Below are 18,487 nucleotides of genomic sequence, written 5' to 3'. Positions count from 1 at the left end.
AATCTTATGGTTAAATTAAAAATCACAATTTCCGAATCTCACAGCTACCCCAAAGTAACGACGGTTGCCATGGTAACAACTATTTTTAAAAGAAAGTAACAATTTTTGTTGCTATAGAAAAAAGCTGCTTTTTAAAGAAAAAAAGTTGATCAGTAGAATATAATAAACAAAAACAAATACTTTGCCTTATTTCGAGTTTCTGGTTAAAACTGTAGGCCTCGGTGTCTGCAAAAGAACTATTCACTTCGGGGCTGCGTCCCTCGCCCTTCAGTAAATAGTTCTTTTGGATTCACCTTTGCCTACAGTTTTAACCAGAAACCGTCAAGGCAAAGTATACACAGCGAAAAAAAAAAGTAGCATTTTTTTTCAAATTCATCTTTCTCGTAGGTCATTTGGCTGTTTTATGTACCACATGAAAGGAAATTTAATTGGCTATCAAACTAGTAGGTTCATAAAAAAGCAAACTTTACATATGAGTGAACACATTTGTTTTCCTCTTCCAAGGCACAAAAGTCAAAATTGCATAATGGACAAGTTGTTATTCAAGCGCATGCGCTCTTCCTTGTAACAGTGAGAACAGCGGACAAATTCAATACAATAAGAAATGCAAATTAATTTGCCAAAATCAATCTATGATATCTACTTGTCTCTGTAACCCCTCCTCCCCCCCCCCCAAAAAAAAAAGATATAGAAAAGTAAAATTAATAGAGGAAAATTAATAATCTTCAACTAAATCCATACTCAAAAGACATAAGAGAAGAAGCAATGGCAACAATGATGGTCGAAATTTGAAATGTTAATCCAAACTAACAACACTTTAGATAATTTGGTTATTGAATTCGTCTCATGTATTCTTAAATTCATTAATTATAATTATCAATCAAAAGTTTGAGCTGTTAGAAAATTTGTATGTTTCCTTCAGTTCCACCACAATGTTTTTATTTGAGAAAATGAAGAGAAACAATGGAACGAAATCTTATTTCTGATATTTCTTTTATGTTTCTCATCGCGTTAAATTGGTATTGTGTTATCACTGCTATCTTGAAGGGCATTTGCAAATAAATGTCAAAATGTCAATTTCTGCAATTTTTACGTCTGTACCTTGGAGGACAAAAACGAATGTGTTCACTCATGCACTAAGCTTTCCTTACATGAACCTACCAGTTTGATAGCCAATTAAATAACCTTAAATATGGTATGTAACACAATGACTTTTATCAATATCCTCTATGAATATCATGACTTGCAAAAAGTGTTTACTTTCTTTCTTCTTTTGTCTTGATGATTGTATATTTGTACACTATAATATAAGATAGCGGATCTGAACTAAAAATCAAATCAATGTCTTTTTACTTGTATTGCAATTCTTCCCGACGAATCCGACCTCACACTGGCATTCATACCCATCGATCGTCTCAACGCACGTTCCGCTATTTCGGCAGGGTGTGTTTAGACAGGCTGAAAGTCGATGGTTGTGACACGGGAAACAGAAGTGAAACGTACAAAAATCATGAAAAGAAACCTTTTTTTAAAAAATCAAATCATTTTTTTTGCATCACTTTCAAACAAAATATAACGGTACATTTATGATTATACAACTGTATTTGCAACAGTTTCACGACTATGCTAAAGATGTGTAAGCCAGCGTTTTGTGCACTTAGTGAGATACTGTGGATATGAACACTGATAAATTTACAGCTCTTAAATAAAGAACTTCGATAATCTATGGGGAAGATTACTGTATTCTTTTGATGAAAGATAATTCAAATTATTTGTATGATTTCCTTAGTCACCGGATTTTCCGAATAGTTCCTCAGAGTCTATGATTAATTATTTACGTCGGCGATGTGGACTTATACATCAACTGTCAGGCTCAATGACGTGCCAACAGCGCGGGATGTAGGGGTTGGGGATGGTTTGGATCGGGCGTGGTGGATTCTAAAGCCAAGGCTCACCAGGTGTCGCGCAGTACATCATTTGACGCCTTTGCTCTTCTTCTGGCAGCTGTCTTACACGGTACCCCGCCGGTACGCGCTTCGGGAGAAGTTGGACGTGTTTCCCGCTGGGCCTGTGGTATTGACTCGGACAAATGATCTTCGACCCTCTAGGACAGACATCTGGTATTGCAATCGACGATCCTGTGATGAGATATGATAAATTTTGTAAGAGTTTCATTGAATAACAGAATTTCTGTCCCAGGTACTCGGAACGGCCGGGGTACCAGGCGAGACTATTCAACCAAGTGAGCACATGATGCCTATTTCTGGACTCCGATACCATAGTGTGAAACCAAGAATCATGGAGAATTCATGTACTTTGATATCTCAAAGGATAAACAAAGCTACCAAAAGTTGATCATCTGATTTTTAAATCTTTTTATCGGCATTGAACTTTACATGTAGTCATGTTGATTAAGCATGCACCCTTTGAGTAATAAACACCATGTTAGAGAGACATCATAATTCATCATATTCCCTAACTCTGAACTTTGAAAGTGATTATGTCGGAATGTCGCTCTCTCACTGTTTTTTTTTTTTAAATATACTAATCGAATGTCTGGGATCATTTATCGATTTTCAAGGTAGTGACCCTTTTAATGTCTGGGAAGTTGCCCATATTGACATGACCATGGGTCTTACATGGATCATAGTATTTCAATCTAAAGGGAGGGAGAAATTTAAAGCCAAAACATAGTTCTGGTAAGCCGGCAAAATTGTCAAATTTCGCCCCAAAATGTATATGTATTATCTACGAAATGTGTGGAATGACGCTGTAATGGCAAGATATTCGACGGGAAAAGACGAAAATCTGAAATATGAACCAAAAATGTTCGCATCTCAGAACTTCCCCGATCGGGGTCAGGCTAACTCGGACTCGGGAACAACTCGGCATCATTTTGACGGCGGGGCCGAGTTGTCCCTCTGAATTATACAGTGTTGTACTATGGGAGCGCTTCTCGTTCTGGCTGCATGGTCGTAGTTATTGGCCGAGTTGAAACAACGCGCGCATCAAAGAACCTCTTTGCTGCCCCCCCCCCCCTCCCCCCAAGGAAAAACGCAGTATCTGACATTTTTGTCAATTTTCACTTTTTTTGCATAAATATAGTCAGTGGGCAATCCTTGTTAATATGACATATTCAGATTTTTGAAAAAAAAAAATGTTTGGAAAGCTACTTTTCCATAACTGCCAAACGCAGTATCTACACTTAACTTGCACTTTCCCCAAGGAAAAACGCAGTATCTATACGTGATGAATATTTCCAAAAGGAAAAACGCAGTATCTACAAAGCTAGTCTTAATTACCAGACACTGTTATTTATATATGTAAATACTTTGCCGGTTGTTCTGTAATTTGAACGTAAATTACTTTCTTTAGATATACTTGCTCAATAATAAAACATAATGTTCAAAATATCTAAACGAAACAATAATGATTAGTAAATATCTTGATGAATTCGTGATCCTTATATAAAACACAGTGTGTGATTAAGACTAACCGGGTGCGCATTAAAACAGTACAGCACAACACTGACAGCTTGCAGCTAGTATAGCTGCACTGAGCATGCAGTCAGCACAGGGCCCGGCTAGTCAGCATACAGTGTGAGGGTGTACTACTAACGTTACTTTGGATTAAAACAAAATGTTGTCGCGGGAAAAATTACTCGTGAGCCTAGCCCTCAAGAAAAATTTATAAAACTATTTCCATATTGAAAGAATGAAGCTGTTCGTTTGTCACACGAAGCGAGGTAAACACAAATGCATGTTTGTCACACGAAGCGAGGTAGACACAAATGCATACATTTGTGTTTACCTCGCTTCGTGTGGCAAACGATCAGCTTTATTCTTTCTTATTCTATCACGATGATGAACATCTTCCGTACATTTCAATATTAACTTGTTGTGAACTAACTTTGTTAGGCCTAGACCCTAGTCAAAATTCCTCGGGCTCCGAATCCGAAAGTTTCGGCGAAAGGCAATAGATCTAGACTAGTTGTTCTAGACCCATTATTTGTGTTGTGTTGGACAAACGTCAGGTTATGTAACATGTTAGACCCTATAGTCTAAGACTTGTCTAGACAGTAACGTTTGAGTCTTGCGTCTCTTTTCTAACGTTAGACTTAACGTTAATCAGAACTTTCAGGGTCCGTATTCCGAAAGTCTAAAGAAAGATCTAGTGTAGGAGTCAGGACTATAATATGCCTAATGATAGGGAAGGCCTGCTTATGAAACTAAGTTAAGTCTAAAACTAAAACTTAACCACTTAAGTGTTAGAATCCTAAGTCTAGTGAAGTGTCAATGTTCTATTATCTACTCCATACCATACTGTCTTAACATTAAATAACTGACAATAGATTATGTGAATAATAGGTAAATGGACAAAATAGAGACAGTTAAGAATAATTCATATTTTAATTCTTATCTAGACCCTAGTGAGACTGGGTTGCGTAAAATGCATGCATGATCCCATGCTGCATGCTACAACGTACAAGTAAAGAAAGTTAGATCTACATTACAAATTTAGAACTAACGTTACATGACAAAAAAAAAAAAAAAACTTTGGTTCGATCCAGAAGGAATAGGCCTAGAGAGCGGATGTAACTTCGATCTAGACCTAGATGTATTTTTTCTAATTAAAGAGTCCTGTCTCGTGTAGGGCTTAGACTAAACCTTCTAGGCTATCTCTTTTTTTTTCTGTCCATGCCGTCAAACCCCCGCTTGAGACGAGACCCCACTGGCAAACGAAGCTGATAGGGTGCTATACCCCCGGCCCCCCCCCCCCCCCCTAACGAGGCCTCGTTTGAGAGGTGGGAGGATATGTATTTGCCCATTGCAAAATAACTTTGTGCTCAGGCAAACCTTGGCAAACCTGGAGGCCAAGCCAGGGTTTAATGACTGCAACAGCTGTCATATTACGTAAGAGCATGATAAGGATATCTGCCTGTGGCAGACCATTCAAAGTGAACTCAATTTTCTCTATTCTTTCTAAAGTTTTAAATTTTATATTCTATTGAGAAATTCTATAGTCATCCGTTTTGAATTTCGAACGAAAAAATTTGACCCATAAATAACGAAAATACAGGAATAAGAAGGAGAGCATTGTAGAAGTTTGTCGACACACACACGCACCATGGAGCTACATAGCCCATGCCAAAACCAAAACAATCTTCTCCTCTTGCTGGTGCCCCCCCCCCCCCCCCCCCCTGTGGCGGTGACTGATGCTTAGATTAGGCCAGGGTCAAGAAACAGGTGTTTTATATCTTTGGTTTTTAAGTCCTTGATTGCCAAGATATACACTGGCATTATCTACAGGGGTGTAGCTTCTTCAAACGAGAGATTTGCCTAATGAGTATCGTGCATGTAGGCCTATACCCTGAGGCTGTAGACTCGTGTAGCCTGCTACGTAGCTAGCCTAGAATAAACAATAGAGGTCTATATAAAAACTAGTCTAGATGGCTCTAGGTCCAGACATCCGATTTAAATTTATTTTGGTCTAGACAGACTCTAGCCTAGACTGTACAGATCTAGATCTAGATGCTAGTTAGCGGCTAGGGCATGTAGCACCACATTACAGCCCTGGCAAGCTTCATATTAAACACGTAACGGTACAGCTAGATCGGTCCGGGAATGTTTTACTTATTAGGTTTGAGCTGCGCTGCAATCTGAAAAAGCAAAAAGTTCCAAGAACGATCTGTTATTTGTTAATGTTATGAAGGCTGCTCTGTAATCAGGGCATAAATGGGGGATGGAGGATGCATCCCCCAGGGCCTAAGGTTGAGAATGGTCCATCATGAATACTTGTACAATGATGTATGCGTGCATACACAATTACGGCAGAAGATTAATCCTAGTCATTCCGCTGTAGATACTGCGTTTTTCCTTAAGGAAATCAGTCAATTGCATGGGGTTTCCCCAAAGTATCTACATTTTCATCAATAACTTAAAAACAAAACAAAAACACAAAATGATATTTTCCAGGAAAATTGGTAGCTAGATAGACTAAAATTCCACAATGAAGGAATTTTTGAAATGAGTATATTTTCCAGGGGCTTTGGCAAAAATGTAAAATGGTGAATATCTCGGTTGTTGAGAAATAGAGCTGGATGTAGATACTGCGTTTTTCCTTGGGGGGGGGGGGGGGCGGTTTGGCGCGCATGCAAAATTAATGTTCGGCTATCAAGCACCTATGTATAGAATATGGCGATCACGAACTGCGTATAAATTATCAGAAATAGGGCCGAGTTGTCACTGAGAGCGAGGTAACTTGGATCCTTCTGGAATAAAAGTCGGTATACCGACTTTTACTTTTGATCTCAAAATACTCCGAAACAAGTCATCATCCCGGCAAATCGCGTCAATATATATGAAATATGAAATGGTGCCAGACGGGTTTTCAAACCCTTACCAAAACTATGTTTTCACTTTAAGATATCAACGCAGAAGACACACACATACACGCACATGCAGTGAGAAACGACAGCAAAAAATTATAACCACAAGAAAACTTGACGTCGCCTTTTCAATGGATCTTATTAATAATCTTTTCAGGTATTAGTAGAGGCTACTATGTAATCCCGTGAGAGTTTTGTGCCAAAATAGATTTTCGTGTTGTTGTTGCTAACCTTGTCAATTTGGGGTTGCTGTATCCCCCCAAAAAACTTTGGCTCCATATTTTTCAACCACGTCTTCAACCACCATTTTGAATTTCAAAATGGCCGCCATAGCAAACTGTATTTTGACCCATATCTCATAAAGTGAGTATTGTAGAAGTTTCAAATATGGTGCCAAATGCATGGTTGTGATGTCAGACACTCTAATGCATCTTTTATTGATATTGTGGATTGTTTTGGTGCAATTTGTAGGCTGCCATATTGAAATTCAAAATAGCTGCCAAAGCTATCAATACCCATATCTCAGGTTGCAGTTATTGTAGAAGCTTCAAATTTTCAAGAATGCGCATGTTTGTAGCAACCAACATTCCAGTACAGCTGTTTCCTAATTGTAGATCATTAGATAGGTCACCAATCTTGAAATTCAAGATGGCCGCCATAGAAAAACATATAATACTGTGGTAAACACTTTAGATGAATTTGTCAAAATTGTCCTAGTTAGACCGAATTCATTTCCAGGTCAATTTCAACCAGGACAATCTCCCGCTTTATCCTCTTAGAGTCTTGATATAACACATCCAGAAAACAAACCTCGGAAACATCCACAACCTAATTTGTGGCTCCACTACTTGGGAATATTATGGTACATTGTAGTTATTTCGAAAGGGTAATCATAAACTGTGCAACTAGATGCTTTGAGCTTCCTACACCAACGGTAGCCACAGAATTCAATGTTATATTCATATGGAAAGAAATACAAAAGTCATTGTTTCTGGAAGAATTTAGAACCAATTCTCCCCTGTGTACATCCCTATAGGTAAGTGCTGTGACTTTAAAACACATGCAGGGAATGAGCCTAGAAGGCATTAAATACAGTTTGTAAGTGACTATCCCATGAATTTTAGAGTACGGCTAATATTGCTTGTTTCAACTCTACAACCAAATCATCAAAATGGGCCATTAAGTCACTCAGACATACTTGTTAGAAGGTACTTTTGACAGTCATAATTTTGTTTTGACACCAGAATCACATGATTTCCCATTCACAAATTTTCTAGAACCCAAACGCATTGCTTTTAAAGGAATGTTTCCCATGGCAGTCATTTTGCATTACCTGCAGTAAGCAGTCCCACCTACGCAATTATTGAAGTGATTGACTTACACATGAGTGCTCCAACATGCTTGAGTTTGCAGTTTAGATATCTTACAGAGCCAAAGTTGGTTGAATTACCATAAATTATACTACTCTGGTGCCCATCTTGAGTTTCAAGAGTGGCGGTCAATACGAATAATCCATTATTACAAAATGTATGTGTGCGTTTGTGTGTTTTTAAAGAATGTATACTGTATGCCACCATGAAAATTGATATACCTAAAAGTTACTTATACCCAGAGATATTGATAGAAAAGCAGCCATTTTGAATGTTAAGATGCCAGTCAATGAAAATGATCTGCAATTTCAGGAAGGGAAAAAGCGCACATATGAATGTTAAACATCTTGCGCCCGGTTTATGCCTGAAATGTGAACTTGCTGTATTACTTACAACATGAAATATGGGTCAGAATATGCATTCTGGTATGGCGGCCATGGTATTTTGGATTTGAAGATGGCCACCCGTAACATCAACATGAACCATCATTTCAGAGAGAGAAAAAAAAAAGATGTGTCAGAATATCTGATAGCATACGCATGCCATTTGCCCTAAAATTAGAACCTTACACAATGCATACGATATGAGATATAGGACCTATTACATTTGCTATGGTGGCCATTTTGAATTTCAATATGCCCTCCTACTGAAATGATCCATCATCAAAAAAATGTATATCATTTATTATCATGTCTAACATATCATAAGCATGTCTTTTTTTTTTGCTCCAAAGTTAAACCTTCTATAAAGCTTACAAACCTGAGATATGGGTAAAAATACATTTAGCTCTGGCGGCCATTTTGAATTTCAAGATGGCAGTCTACAAATTATATCATAACAATCCATAATATCAGAAAATGGTCTATCAGAACGTCTGACATCATAAACATGCTTTTTGCATCAAATTTAAACCTCCTACGATGCTCACATTATGAGTATTGGGTCGAAATACAGTTCGCTATGGCGGCCATATTCAAATTCAAAATGGCTGATGAGGACGTGGTCGGAAAAAATGGAACCATTTTTTTTCGATTCAGCACCCCCAAATTGATCAAAAATAAACTAAAAATCAATTTTAGCTCGAAAATCTCACGGGATCCAATATTTCGACAAAGCAGACTGTACTATATGCAAACGTATAAGGGAGTGTATAGTTTGGGTTTAGACCTAACTTCAGGTTTCTAATACTTTCTGGTGGGCTAATGAGAAACCTCTCATGAAATATGAAAGAGCATGTAATTCCAAGAGGGGTTCAGTGTTTCTTCGATGAAAATCGGTTTTGAAATATCTGAGATATCAAAAAAAATCCTAATAAAAAGCGGGACCCACCGTTTATTAGGATCGCTTTGTTTTACTTTGTTTTTGGATGTCTCAGTGATTCCAAAACCGATTTTCACTTAATAAACTTTGAAATTTCTCTTAATATGATATGCTCTGTACTATTTAATAAGTGGTTTCTTGGTATATAACAAAAGGTTAAAAGCCCAATTCTCATTTTCACCGATACTGTACAATCCATTTAATCATTGAACGATGTATCTAAAATAATTTCAAGCCTAAAATTGATGTTATTGCTACATCGTATGTGTCTATATATTCACATACGCCCACACGCACACACAAATATGCAAACACACACTTGCACACACCCACCCACACACACACACACACACACACATACACGCACAATACAAGGGAATCACTGAAGCACAATGGCTAACTAGATCATGTGTTGACTTCCAACGTTTCACTGGATTTAGCATTCTAATCAAAACAAGCAAACTGACATAAATACATTCTGTTTGTTGTCTGTTTGTGTGTCTTGCGTGTTGACCTACTATAGCGATGCCCTTGAATTAACTTTATAACATAATATCTCTGTCGCACTTTTTCCATACGATCTTGCAGTTACAAAACATGGAACTCGACCTATAATAAACTAAACGCCAGATGAAATGATTGAACTTACCTTGAATACCTCTGATGGTCCAGAAAAATACTACTGCAAAGATCGGGAACTGTTGAAAGGATGAAATAGAAAAACATGACTGAAAACGGGATCGCTGAATAGAGCTCTACCCAAAAAGTAATTGGTCGTGACGTGTTTTGTTTTGCTCGTATATATATATATATATATATATATATATATATATAAACAGGGGACTGAAAGCTGATAGTGTTCCATTAAACTCTTAAGTCCCATTATTGGAGCTGTACACTCAGCAATTACTTCGTTGAATATGCGATCTTTTTCTGTCGATTCTAAATATTACAGGGAAAGCTTTGCTTCTGTATAAAAGGGAACATGGTTTTCTTACGTTTCATTGCTTTTTAAATCCCCTACTCTATAATGAAGTTCTGGGATGCATGTAACCAATCGATATCGAAACAAAACAAGAAACGGTACTTGTTCATTATTAGATATGAATGTGTACTCCATATAAATCGTAACATAATACATTCTAATTTTTATCCGCACTGCCGTACATTGTCGTAATGATACACAAGGACATTGATCATTTTCATCGCCAGAGGCAAGAGAAAGCATCAATGAAAAAAAATATATAATGATTATTGCTATTACTGTATTTCGCCTCGTATGATATGCATGTCATTCATGATTGCAATTATTTTTTTTCCTCAAATGAAGATCCAACGTGGAAAAAGCAAATACAAATGACTCTAAATCAAAGTGAACACAACAACTGGACTGCATAATCACAAGATATGACATGGCATTGTTCGTGCTATTGAGATGAACGTTATACACTAAATCGTGATTATGACTGCTCTTACTAAAAGGGAAAATTGTGAAACAAAGAGGCCAACAAAAGCTTAGATATCGCGTCGATCACTTTTTCAGGGTTATGTGAATGCACTTTGGGCAAACTCACCTGAGATGACAAAGGATGACAAATATAAATCTGTTTGAAGCGCGAATTCGATAAAGGAGAGCGTTTTCACTCTCTTGAAAAAGCGATCATCGTTTTGCCTCAAATTAGTTTCATTGTTTCGACTCATCTGTTTTTTGAAAGAGTGCTTCACTATCGATTTTTTGTTTAAACAAAATCAAAAGTAGGTTGGATAAATGAACGTACAGATCGTGAATATAAATGGGATTATCTATTCTATTTTCTTTCTTTTTGGTCCCCATTGTAGCTGTCATGGGGTCTTTGACTTTTTTTAACACACATGAAGAGACCTTAAACTCTAATTTCCATTATATACGAGTGGCATCCAAACTTGACCAACTGTATGACATTCATTCCCGTACGGATCATCGAGTTAATGTATCCATGATGTAAAGTTGAAAATCTCCACCTGCGAGGGTAAAAGCTACTATTATTTTTTTTTTCTGTATTGCAATTTCTTGTGGGTTTGGTGAAGAAGGGTTACAACTCGACCTGCTCGATCATTATTGATTTAAGGATGTATTTGTTACTATTCCTGTTAATGTTAATCCGTAACAATTTGGCGATTATCGCATCAATAACAGCTATAGGACCAGTATATGATTGACCGTTGCGATACTCCCGCCATGTGTAAGGAAAAGCTGCACGGGTATACCTGAAGAGGACAGGTATACAATTTACGCATTCACCAGAGTTTTAAGCCAATTTCTTTTGATTTGTTGTTGTTGCTGGTTTTTTTTTTCTTTTGGTCATCAGATTGGAGTATGACCAGATTAATGCGCAGAATTCGACAATGCATTTTCTATACCCTTCAAATATCCGCATGGAATTTGCGAAGATTGAATTCTAAAGTAAAACGCATCATTTCCAAGGTGTGGTCAAGAGGTCATTTTCCCCCTCACGGGGAAGCATTACGTCAGTGGAGTGGCTTGTGCTGTTACCAGGACGATTATCCGTCTTATCTATGTAGACGGGCAATTCAAAAATAACAAGAGATTAGACAAAAAAGAAGACGTACTGATTACTTCCAGAGTTTGACAAGGCAATCTTTTTATAGGCAAACAATTTAGCGATGAGTTTAACTTTGATATTAACGGAGTATAAGAATTTTTGTTGTTGCGATCTACTCTCTTTTGATTTGTAGCGATTCAGTTTAATTCAATTGAATTCAACTCAACTCACCTTATTCATAATCATAAAAAAACAGAAATGTGTACAGTTCACAGAAAAAGCTAATGTGAACACTGTATGACAATGTGAGACGTAATCTCCGGTTACAGATATTGCGTTTACACACAAAAAAGTGCTGCACGTATACAAGTACATTCTTATAAGTGAAAAATGAAATGCAAAATGCCGTTCGCAAAAAAAAAACATAGATAAAAAGGATAGCCAACATTGAAGTAAAACTGGATTAGATTTGTCATTTCTGAAAAGATCGAATAATTGTTGTCTGTTCATTACTCAGAATGCCACACTATTGATACAGCATTTGTGTTGAAAGAGATGTGGTCTCTATAGAAAGTGCGTTAAAGTATGGTGAACGAGACAGTAAAATCAAGAAAATCATATAAAAGAAGGTGTCAAAGCAGAGGGAAATGTCTCCAAAAACAGAATTTTAATGTGACTTATTAAAAGATATTCGCGCTACTGAGAAATCGCGAGTTAAAACTGACTGATTTACTTCACCGATTGTTCGGCTCCGGAACAGCCATCTTTTTCGAGCCCTAAAATATGACGTCACGAAATGAACAAAACCCTTTACGAGTGCAGCGGGACATTGAGGCCGCTATTCATAAAGCATGTATTTCTTCGTGAGTGGATGCAATATCTGGCCTGTCTTTAGTCGCATCTGCTTTCTCGGCTGAGACATTAAAACGTCCAATTTTTACCTTATATTGTACGGAAAAACTTGAGTTTTGACATCGAGAGTGAATTGAGTGATGACAGTGACAATGACACTGATAGTGACAGTGGCAAAAGTTGGGGTGGTAGAAGAAGCAAGGGAGAGGCGACGGATATGGAAGGCCGCTGCGGACACACAACTCGTATGGGCTACGTAACGGCCCTCCATAGACGGAACCCACTGTGTGGATGGAGTGCGTACCACAGCGCATCAGAGCAGGGCTGATTCGTTCATTTCGTGACGTCACAATTTGGTCACACAAAATTCGCCGTCAGATCGGGTTCAGGTGATCTAAAAAGGGTCTCAAAACACCATCTCTTCCATCTTTCTAGAGACGCTTTTACCTTCTGAATGTTAATTATTCATATTCCTAGACACTTCAGCTTTCCAGAAATGTATAAATCACCTTGTTTTTTGAATATCGTCCTTTTTTCCTCGCTCACCATTCTTTTAAGGCCGTGTCACCTTTCCGGGCAAGCCTTGCGTGCGACTTGCAAAGAACAATTTTTACCACCCGGAGGTCCCAGCAGATGACCCGCACATGACAGTACCTAGCACGTATCTCACCCGTAGGCGCCCGGAGGTGCGCACGCAAATCTTTTTACCCGCAACCATGTTTAGGCCCTGTCGCACCTTTCCGGGCAAGCTACGCGGGCTTGTTGCGTGAAGGGATTTTCCAGCATACCGGATAATTCCTGAGGGCGGACAAGGATTTGGGCGAGTCAGTGGATTGCGTCTAACTTGCTGGACGCGTTCTACTTAAATTCTACTTGCGGGTATACTGTGTGACCTGTGTACCCAGGCGGCGTGGGGGCTGACAACTCAGTGAAGGAATTCCTCTGCAGGAATGGCAGAAGTCCCACAGAATGTCATTATCTTGGCTGCATACTGGGACTGTGAAGTACCTGCGTGGGAGTTGCTTGCGAGGTGCTGCCGCTAAAGGCCTCCTACTGGCGTTCTGCCTGGACCTCTCCAGGCATCCTCGCGACTCACCCGGAAAAGTTTTGGTCATGCTCATAACATGGCTGCGGTTAAAATCGAACTTGCGTGCGCACCTCCGGGCAACTACAGGCGAGATACGCGATAAGTACTGTCAGGTCCGAGGCGTTGGAGTTGCCCTGCGAGACCAACTGCGGAGAGCTCCAGGTAGTTAAGTTGTTTCCCCGCAAGTCAAGCCGCAAAACTTCCCCAGATACGGGATGACAAGGCCTTGAGCATGCTCAAAACTTGTTTCGAGTGAGTCGCTGGGGGTTCGCTCACAGAGGTACACGCAGAACACCAGTAGGAGACCCTTACCGGCAGCACCTCGCAGGCAACTCCAACGCAGGTACTTCTCAGTACCGGTAAAACGCTCGTAACAGAAAACGGATCGGTTTCAAAGCTCTCACGCAGGTCACAAGGAATACACGCAAGTAGAAGGTTAGTAGCACGCGTCTAGTCGGTAAGAAAACAAGTTGCGAAACTTGCAAAACATTCCTGTCCGCCCGCGGAAAATTCTCCTGCGTGCTGGAAAATCCCTCCTCGCAACAAGCTCGCGTAGCTTGCCCGGAAAGGTGTGCTATGGTCTTTAACTAAGTGTACGTAACACCGTTAATGACAAAAATAATACATACATTTTCCATTGCGCTTTACACTATATATGTCATACCCTCACAATTTTCCATTGATCGTGTAAAAAAAAAAATGACAAAAAGTCAATGTTTCTGTCATTGAAATCTGACACATGAGGTTATCACCTGGGTGAATAACTTCAGAACAGTGATCAGTTAGATTTGAGCCTCAGACATAATTGCGTTTGAATGAAAAACTGGAAATTTCACATTTTTATGCATAAACTATACGGTAAGTTGCGAGGGATGACATGCGCACTTTGCCTTTTGCATATTCACATTGACTGTTCAAGAACTGTTTCCCTCCCACAATAGTGAAATTTCAAAATGTCATACCTTCTTTATTTTTCAGCTGATTTCGATCATATGCCACGGTTGAACTCGTAATATTTTTTTATCTTTCTTATCACACTAACTTATATTTGGACTGGATTTCCCCTAGTACGTAAACACGGTTCAATAATAATGATACATAATACAAACAAACATACATACATACATACATACATTCCCATTCTGACTGAATGCTCAAGGCGCTTAACATCAAAGCAAAAAGGCTGAAAATACATATACCATAAAAGAAGAAGAAGAAGACCAAAAAAGAAGACGTGGAAGTCTGTCCTCAAAACGCACTGTCAAACAAATAGGATTTTAGGTTACTCCTAAAAGACGTTATGGAGATTGAGTCTTTCAGCACACGTGGAAGTGAATTCCAAAGTGTTGGTCAAGCATGAGCGACAGCTCGTTCGCACCAAGATTTCCGAAGAGGCGTCATCTCCACTGGACCACCGAGCTTCCGCCTGACAGCAAGTGTTGGTTCTAATCCTTTATACCAGCAAGCGCTGGTTCTAATCCTAAAACACTAATCAATTCAGTGCTTTTTTGCGTCGATGTAGTGCAATTTGTCAATCAGTTAACATGCATATCTTTTGTTTTAATTATAAGTATCATATTACAACCACCAGAGGATTAGTGTATGCAGCTGTGCCTAGTACACAGAATACGTTATAGTGAGTTTTTGGTGCATTATTCAAATTTTAACGGCTAACAACCTTCAAATATCACAGAAATGTTATAGCCTTACAATAGTCTTGTCATTCTGGTGGAATATAATTATCATGTTCTGTGCTATCTTGGAAGGAATGCAAAAGAGGATGGCCCATCTTTAAAATAAAACATCTTACATCGTAGCTACATTTTGCAGAAATCCCTATTCACTTTCGTTAAAAGTATTGTTACCTTTGGAAGCAGTGATTAAAAATGTTCGAGCTATCATATTTGATGAATATGTGTAGGTCAGTTGTATCCCCAAACATCCTATCATGTAAAAATTTTGCAATAAAGCCTAAAATATAACGAGATATCTCTATTTTTCTCAACAAAACATAACTTTAAACAGACTAGTCTAGAAATTTTGTATCATAAATACTGTTCACATTTTTTATATTCATCAATACTTAACATTAATCAGACTGATTGATTTTTTTTTTAATATATGGTTGTTTCTATCCCTAATTCACATTTTAAGAACTATTTTGATGCACTTAAGCTGAGTTTTCGCTTCATCTGCAAATGGTATTAAAATGACGCCTTGAAGTGGTCACAGAGAAATGTGGATCGTTGTAAAAGCATATCAAGGGTCTGATTCTTCCAAGTTTAGCACTTTGATGCTCTTGGAACTGAACACAATGGACAGAACTATATAGGAGGGTAGGAATACCTGACATGCTCCCCCCCCCCAAATCCTCGTCTCTCTTTGACCACTGAAGCAAATTGAATGGGGTTTTCTGTAAAAAGTGGGCAATAGGTTATGGTCTCGCACCCTGAAATCATATTTGAATTGATTCATTATATTTAAGTTATTGGTGCGGGGGGTCCCGTTGTAATTTCTTTTTCTGGGACATACAGTAGATCACAGTTTATATGAAAAAAAAAAACCCAGAAAACCTCTTTTTGAAAGACCAGGGGAATCTCAAAATTGATTTTAGATACAACATTAAAAACAAACACAATGAAAAGAACAATACGGCATAATAACAAGATATTTCATTTGGCAGTTGTGATATAGGTTAAAGAAGGGAGATTCGAGACAAAAATGGTGCTACATCATAGTGATAATTTGGTAAAGAACGGTGTGAAAGTGAACAAATAACAAAACGGTTATGATAAAACGTTGATATACTTTTGCTCTCTAATCAACTTTATCTTAGAGATCGCTGTCATCCTTTCAGTAATTAGTTTCTTTTATTTGATTTCCATAAGCGATAGATACTCGCTCTACCCCCATTTTTTAACTACTGCCACATGTTTGATTTAACGAGATACTGTCAATAACTTTTTTTTTTCTTAATTGTCAAATAACGGTTACTTACCAACATATTTGATATTCAGGTATTCCTTGATTTTCGGTGTTTTCAGACTCAGTCATCAGCCATTGCGATACCTAAACAGGCAAGGAGGTGGCAATTTGGCGTTCCTGTCGTGCATATAAAAGTTGCAAATGCAATTCGTTGATGGCACGGGAAAGCTCTTAATGTCGCCGTGTTAAAAATAGTGATAATAAAACTGACATGGCTACTTTCAGCGACCGACAGATGCATTCACTGGTGAAACGAACCGGCGGATTTCAGTCGACTGAGCGAGCACTTATTTGCGCACGGATGAAGAGCTCGACGCTTACACATTGAATAAACTATCGTCTGCGCAGGGTGTCCAGGAATCGTGGGCATCAGATTGGGAAATCCCGGGCGTGTGACCATACAGTCTAATAGCGAAAAGTCGGTGTGAAATAATAATTCATAACTTAGTTGCAAGCGACCCAATGAGAGTTGGATCCACTAATGAACGAACCCATCATCGTAAAATCAGCTTTATAAAGGACGTGGATTAGATTCTACTCTTCGCTTCTCCCACGGACACAAAGAGTATAGACCCAGGGAAACTGTATCAGTTCTGGCTGGTGAATGAAGACTAAAATCATTGGTCTGTTTGTTGTAAAAGATTCCGCCCGTCGCATCTTCCATTGTGACAAAGAGCGGGGAGGACGGGAGGTTGAGTTGTTACCACTTCCATTATCATGTCAAAAAATAATGACAGACAATCATTAATAAATGGTATTACATCCTCTCCGTCAAACACAAACATAACACAGATTTTACACCATATCATTAGCTGTGTTTGTGTTGACATGAAAATTTGTTCGTATCGACCCTGAAGAAGATGTGCGTCGAAAATTTAATTTGAATGAATGGCACTATTATTGGACTAAAATACTCTCTAAAAAAAATCGAGTGAAAATTTTCACTCTTAAAAGAGTGAATACAAAAAAGAGTGAATTTCGAGTGAAATTGGAGTGGATTTTGAGTGAAAATGCTCATTTTCACTCATTTTGGAGTGACGTCAGGGATCACTCGAAGATTTTGGAGTGATCCCTGCTACGTCACTCCAAAATGAGTGAAAATGAACATTTTCACTCAAAATTCACTCCAATTTCACTCGAAATTCACTCTTTTTTGTATTCACTCTTTTAAGAGTGAATATTTTCACTCGATTTTTTTAGAGAGTACATTTCTATCCTACTTCATAATCTTACATATATATATATATATATATATATACATATATACATATATACATATATATATGTGTGTGTGTGTGCACGTGAGTGAGCATACATTATTTGATAGACAAAAAGTACAATTCGAAACTACAAAAAAACACATAAATTTGAAAGTCTATAAAGTGCAATGTGCTCTTTTTGATCGATTCAATGGGATAATTTCGTCAAGCAAGAAATAAATAGATAATGTTAAATGGCCTATAAATGATTTAGACTAAAATCTCAGAACACCATCATGGCGTAAAAGCCATCAAAATATGTCTGGGACATTTCCAAGAAATAAGAAAGCAGGCGAATAGGGCATTAAGCCATCAGCCATACGAAAACTAACATCAGTTCAAGGTACCACATTGTCAATTTGCCACTCTTTGTTCACTGAGCTGTGCGGTTATATAATCAAAACATCAAAGTGTCCTATATCTTAGTATTTGCAAACCCTGAACTCTACAGAAGTAAAGAGGAAGGTCTACTCATACTCAGATTTTCGGGTTCAGTGCCTAAAACGAATTTAAGCAATTAACAGCTTTGTCAACTCAAGTTGTCTTTTTCAGACCATCTCATCTCGCTGATATATATATATATATATATATTCACTTAACCACGATTTCATTTACACATTGAGTATTACATTCTGTATCGCCTCCTTAAGCCCAACCCCGCGTCCCCGCCACAGGGGGTGGAA

At 38.2% G+C, this 18,487-nt stretch overlaps 1 protein-coding gene across 1 annotated transcript in view; it reads right to left on the bottom strand.

Moving 5' to 3' along the window:
* Nucleotides 1-13,588, bottom strand: part of LOC139708089 (uncharacterized) — a 34,305-nt gene extending 20,717 nt beyond the window's left edge. The window contains exons 1-2 of the mRNA XM_071620070.1: nucleotides 13,528-13,588; nucleotides 1,956-2,138 (exon numbers count right to left, since the gene is read on the bottom strand). Of these exons, the coding sequence (XP_071476171.1) occupies nucleotides 1,956-2,138; nucleotides 13,528-13,588 (244 nt within the window). The remainder of the gene's footprint in view (nucleotides 1-1,955; nucleotides 2,139-13,527) is intronic.
* Between the last annotated feature and the right edge of the window lie 4,899 nt (nucleotides 13,589-18,487).

The sequence above is a fragment of the Diadema antillarum genome, unplaced genomic scaffold, assembly GCF_040938485.1.
Source record: "Diadema antillarum isolate AM-2024a unplaced genomic scaffold, OU_Dant_1.0 seq00001299_RagTag, whole genome shotgun sequence".
Lineage (NCBI taxonomy): Eukaryota > Metazoa > Echinodermata > Echinoidea > Diadematoida > Diadematidae > Diadema > Diadema antillarum.
Note: the sequence above shows the minus strand (reverse complement) of the source record. Positions and strands in the feature narration are given on the sequence as shown.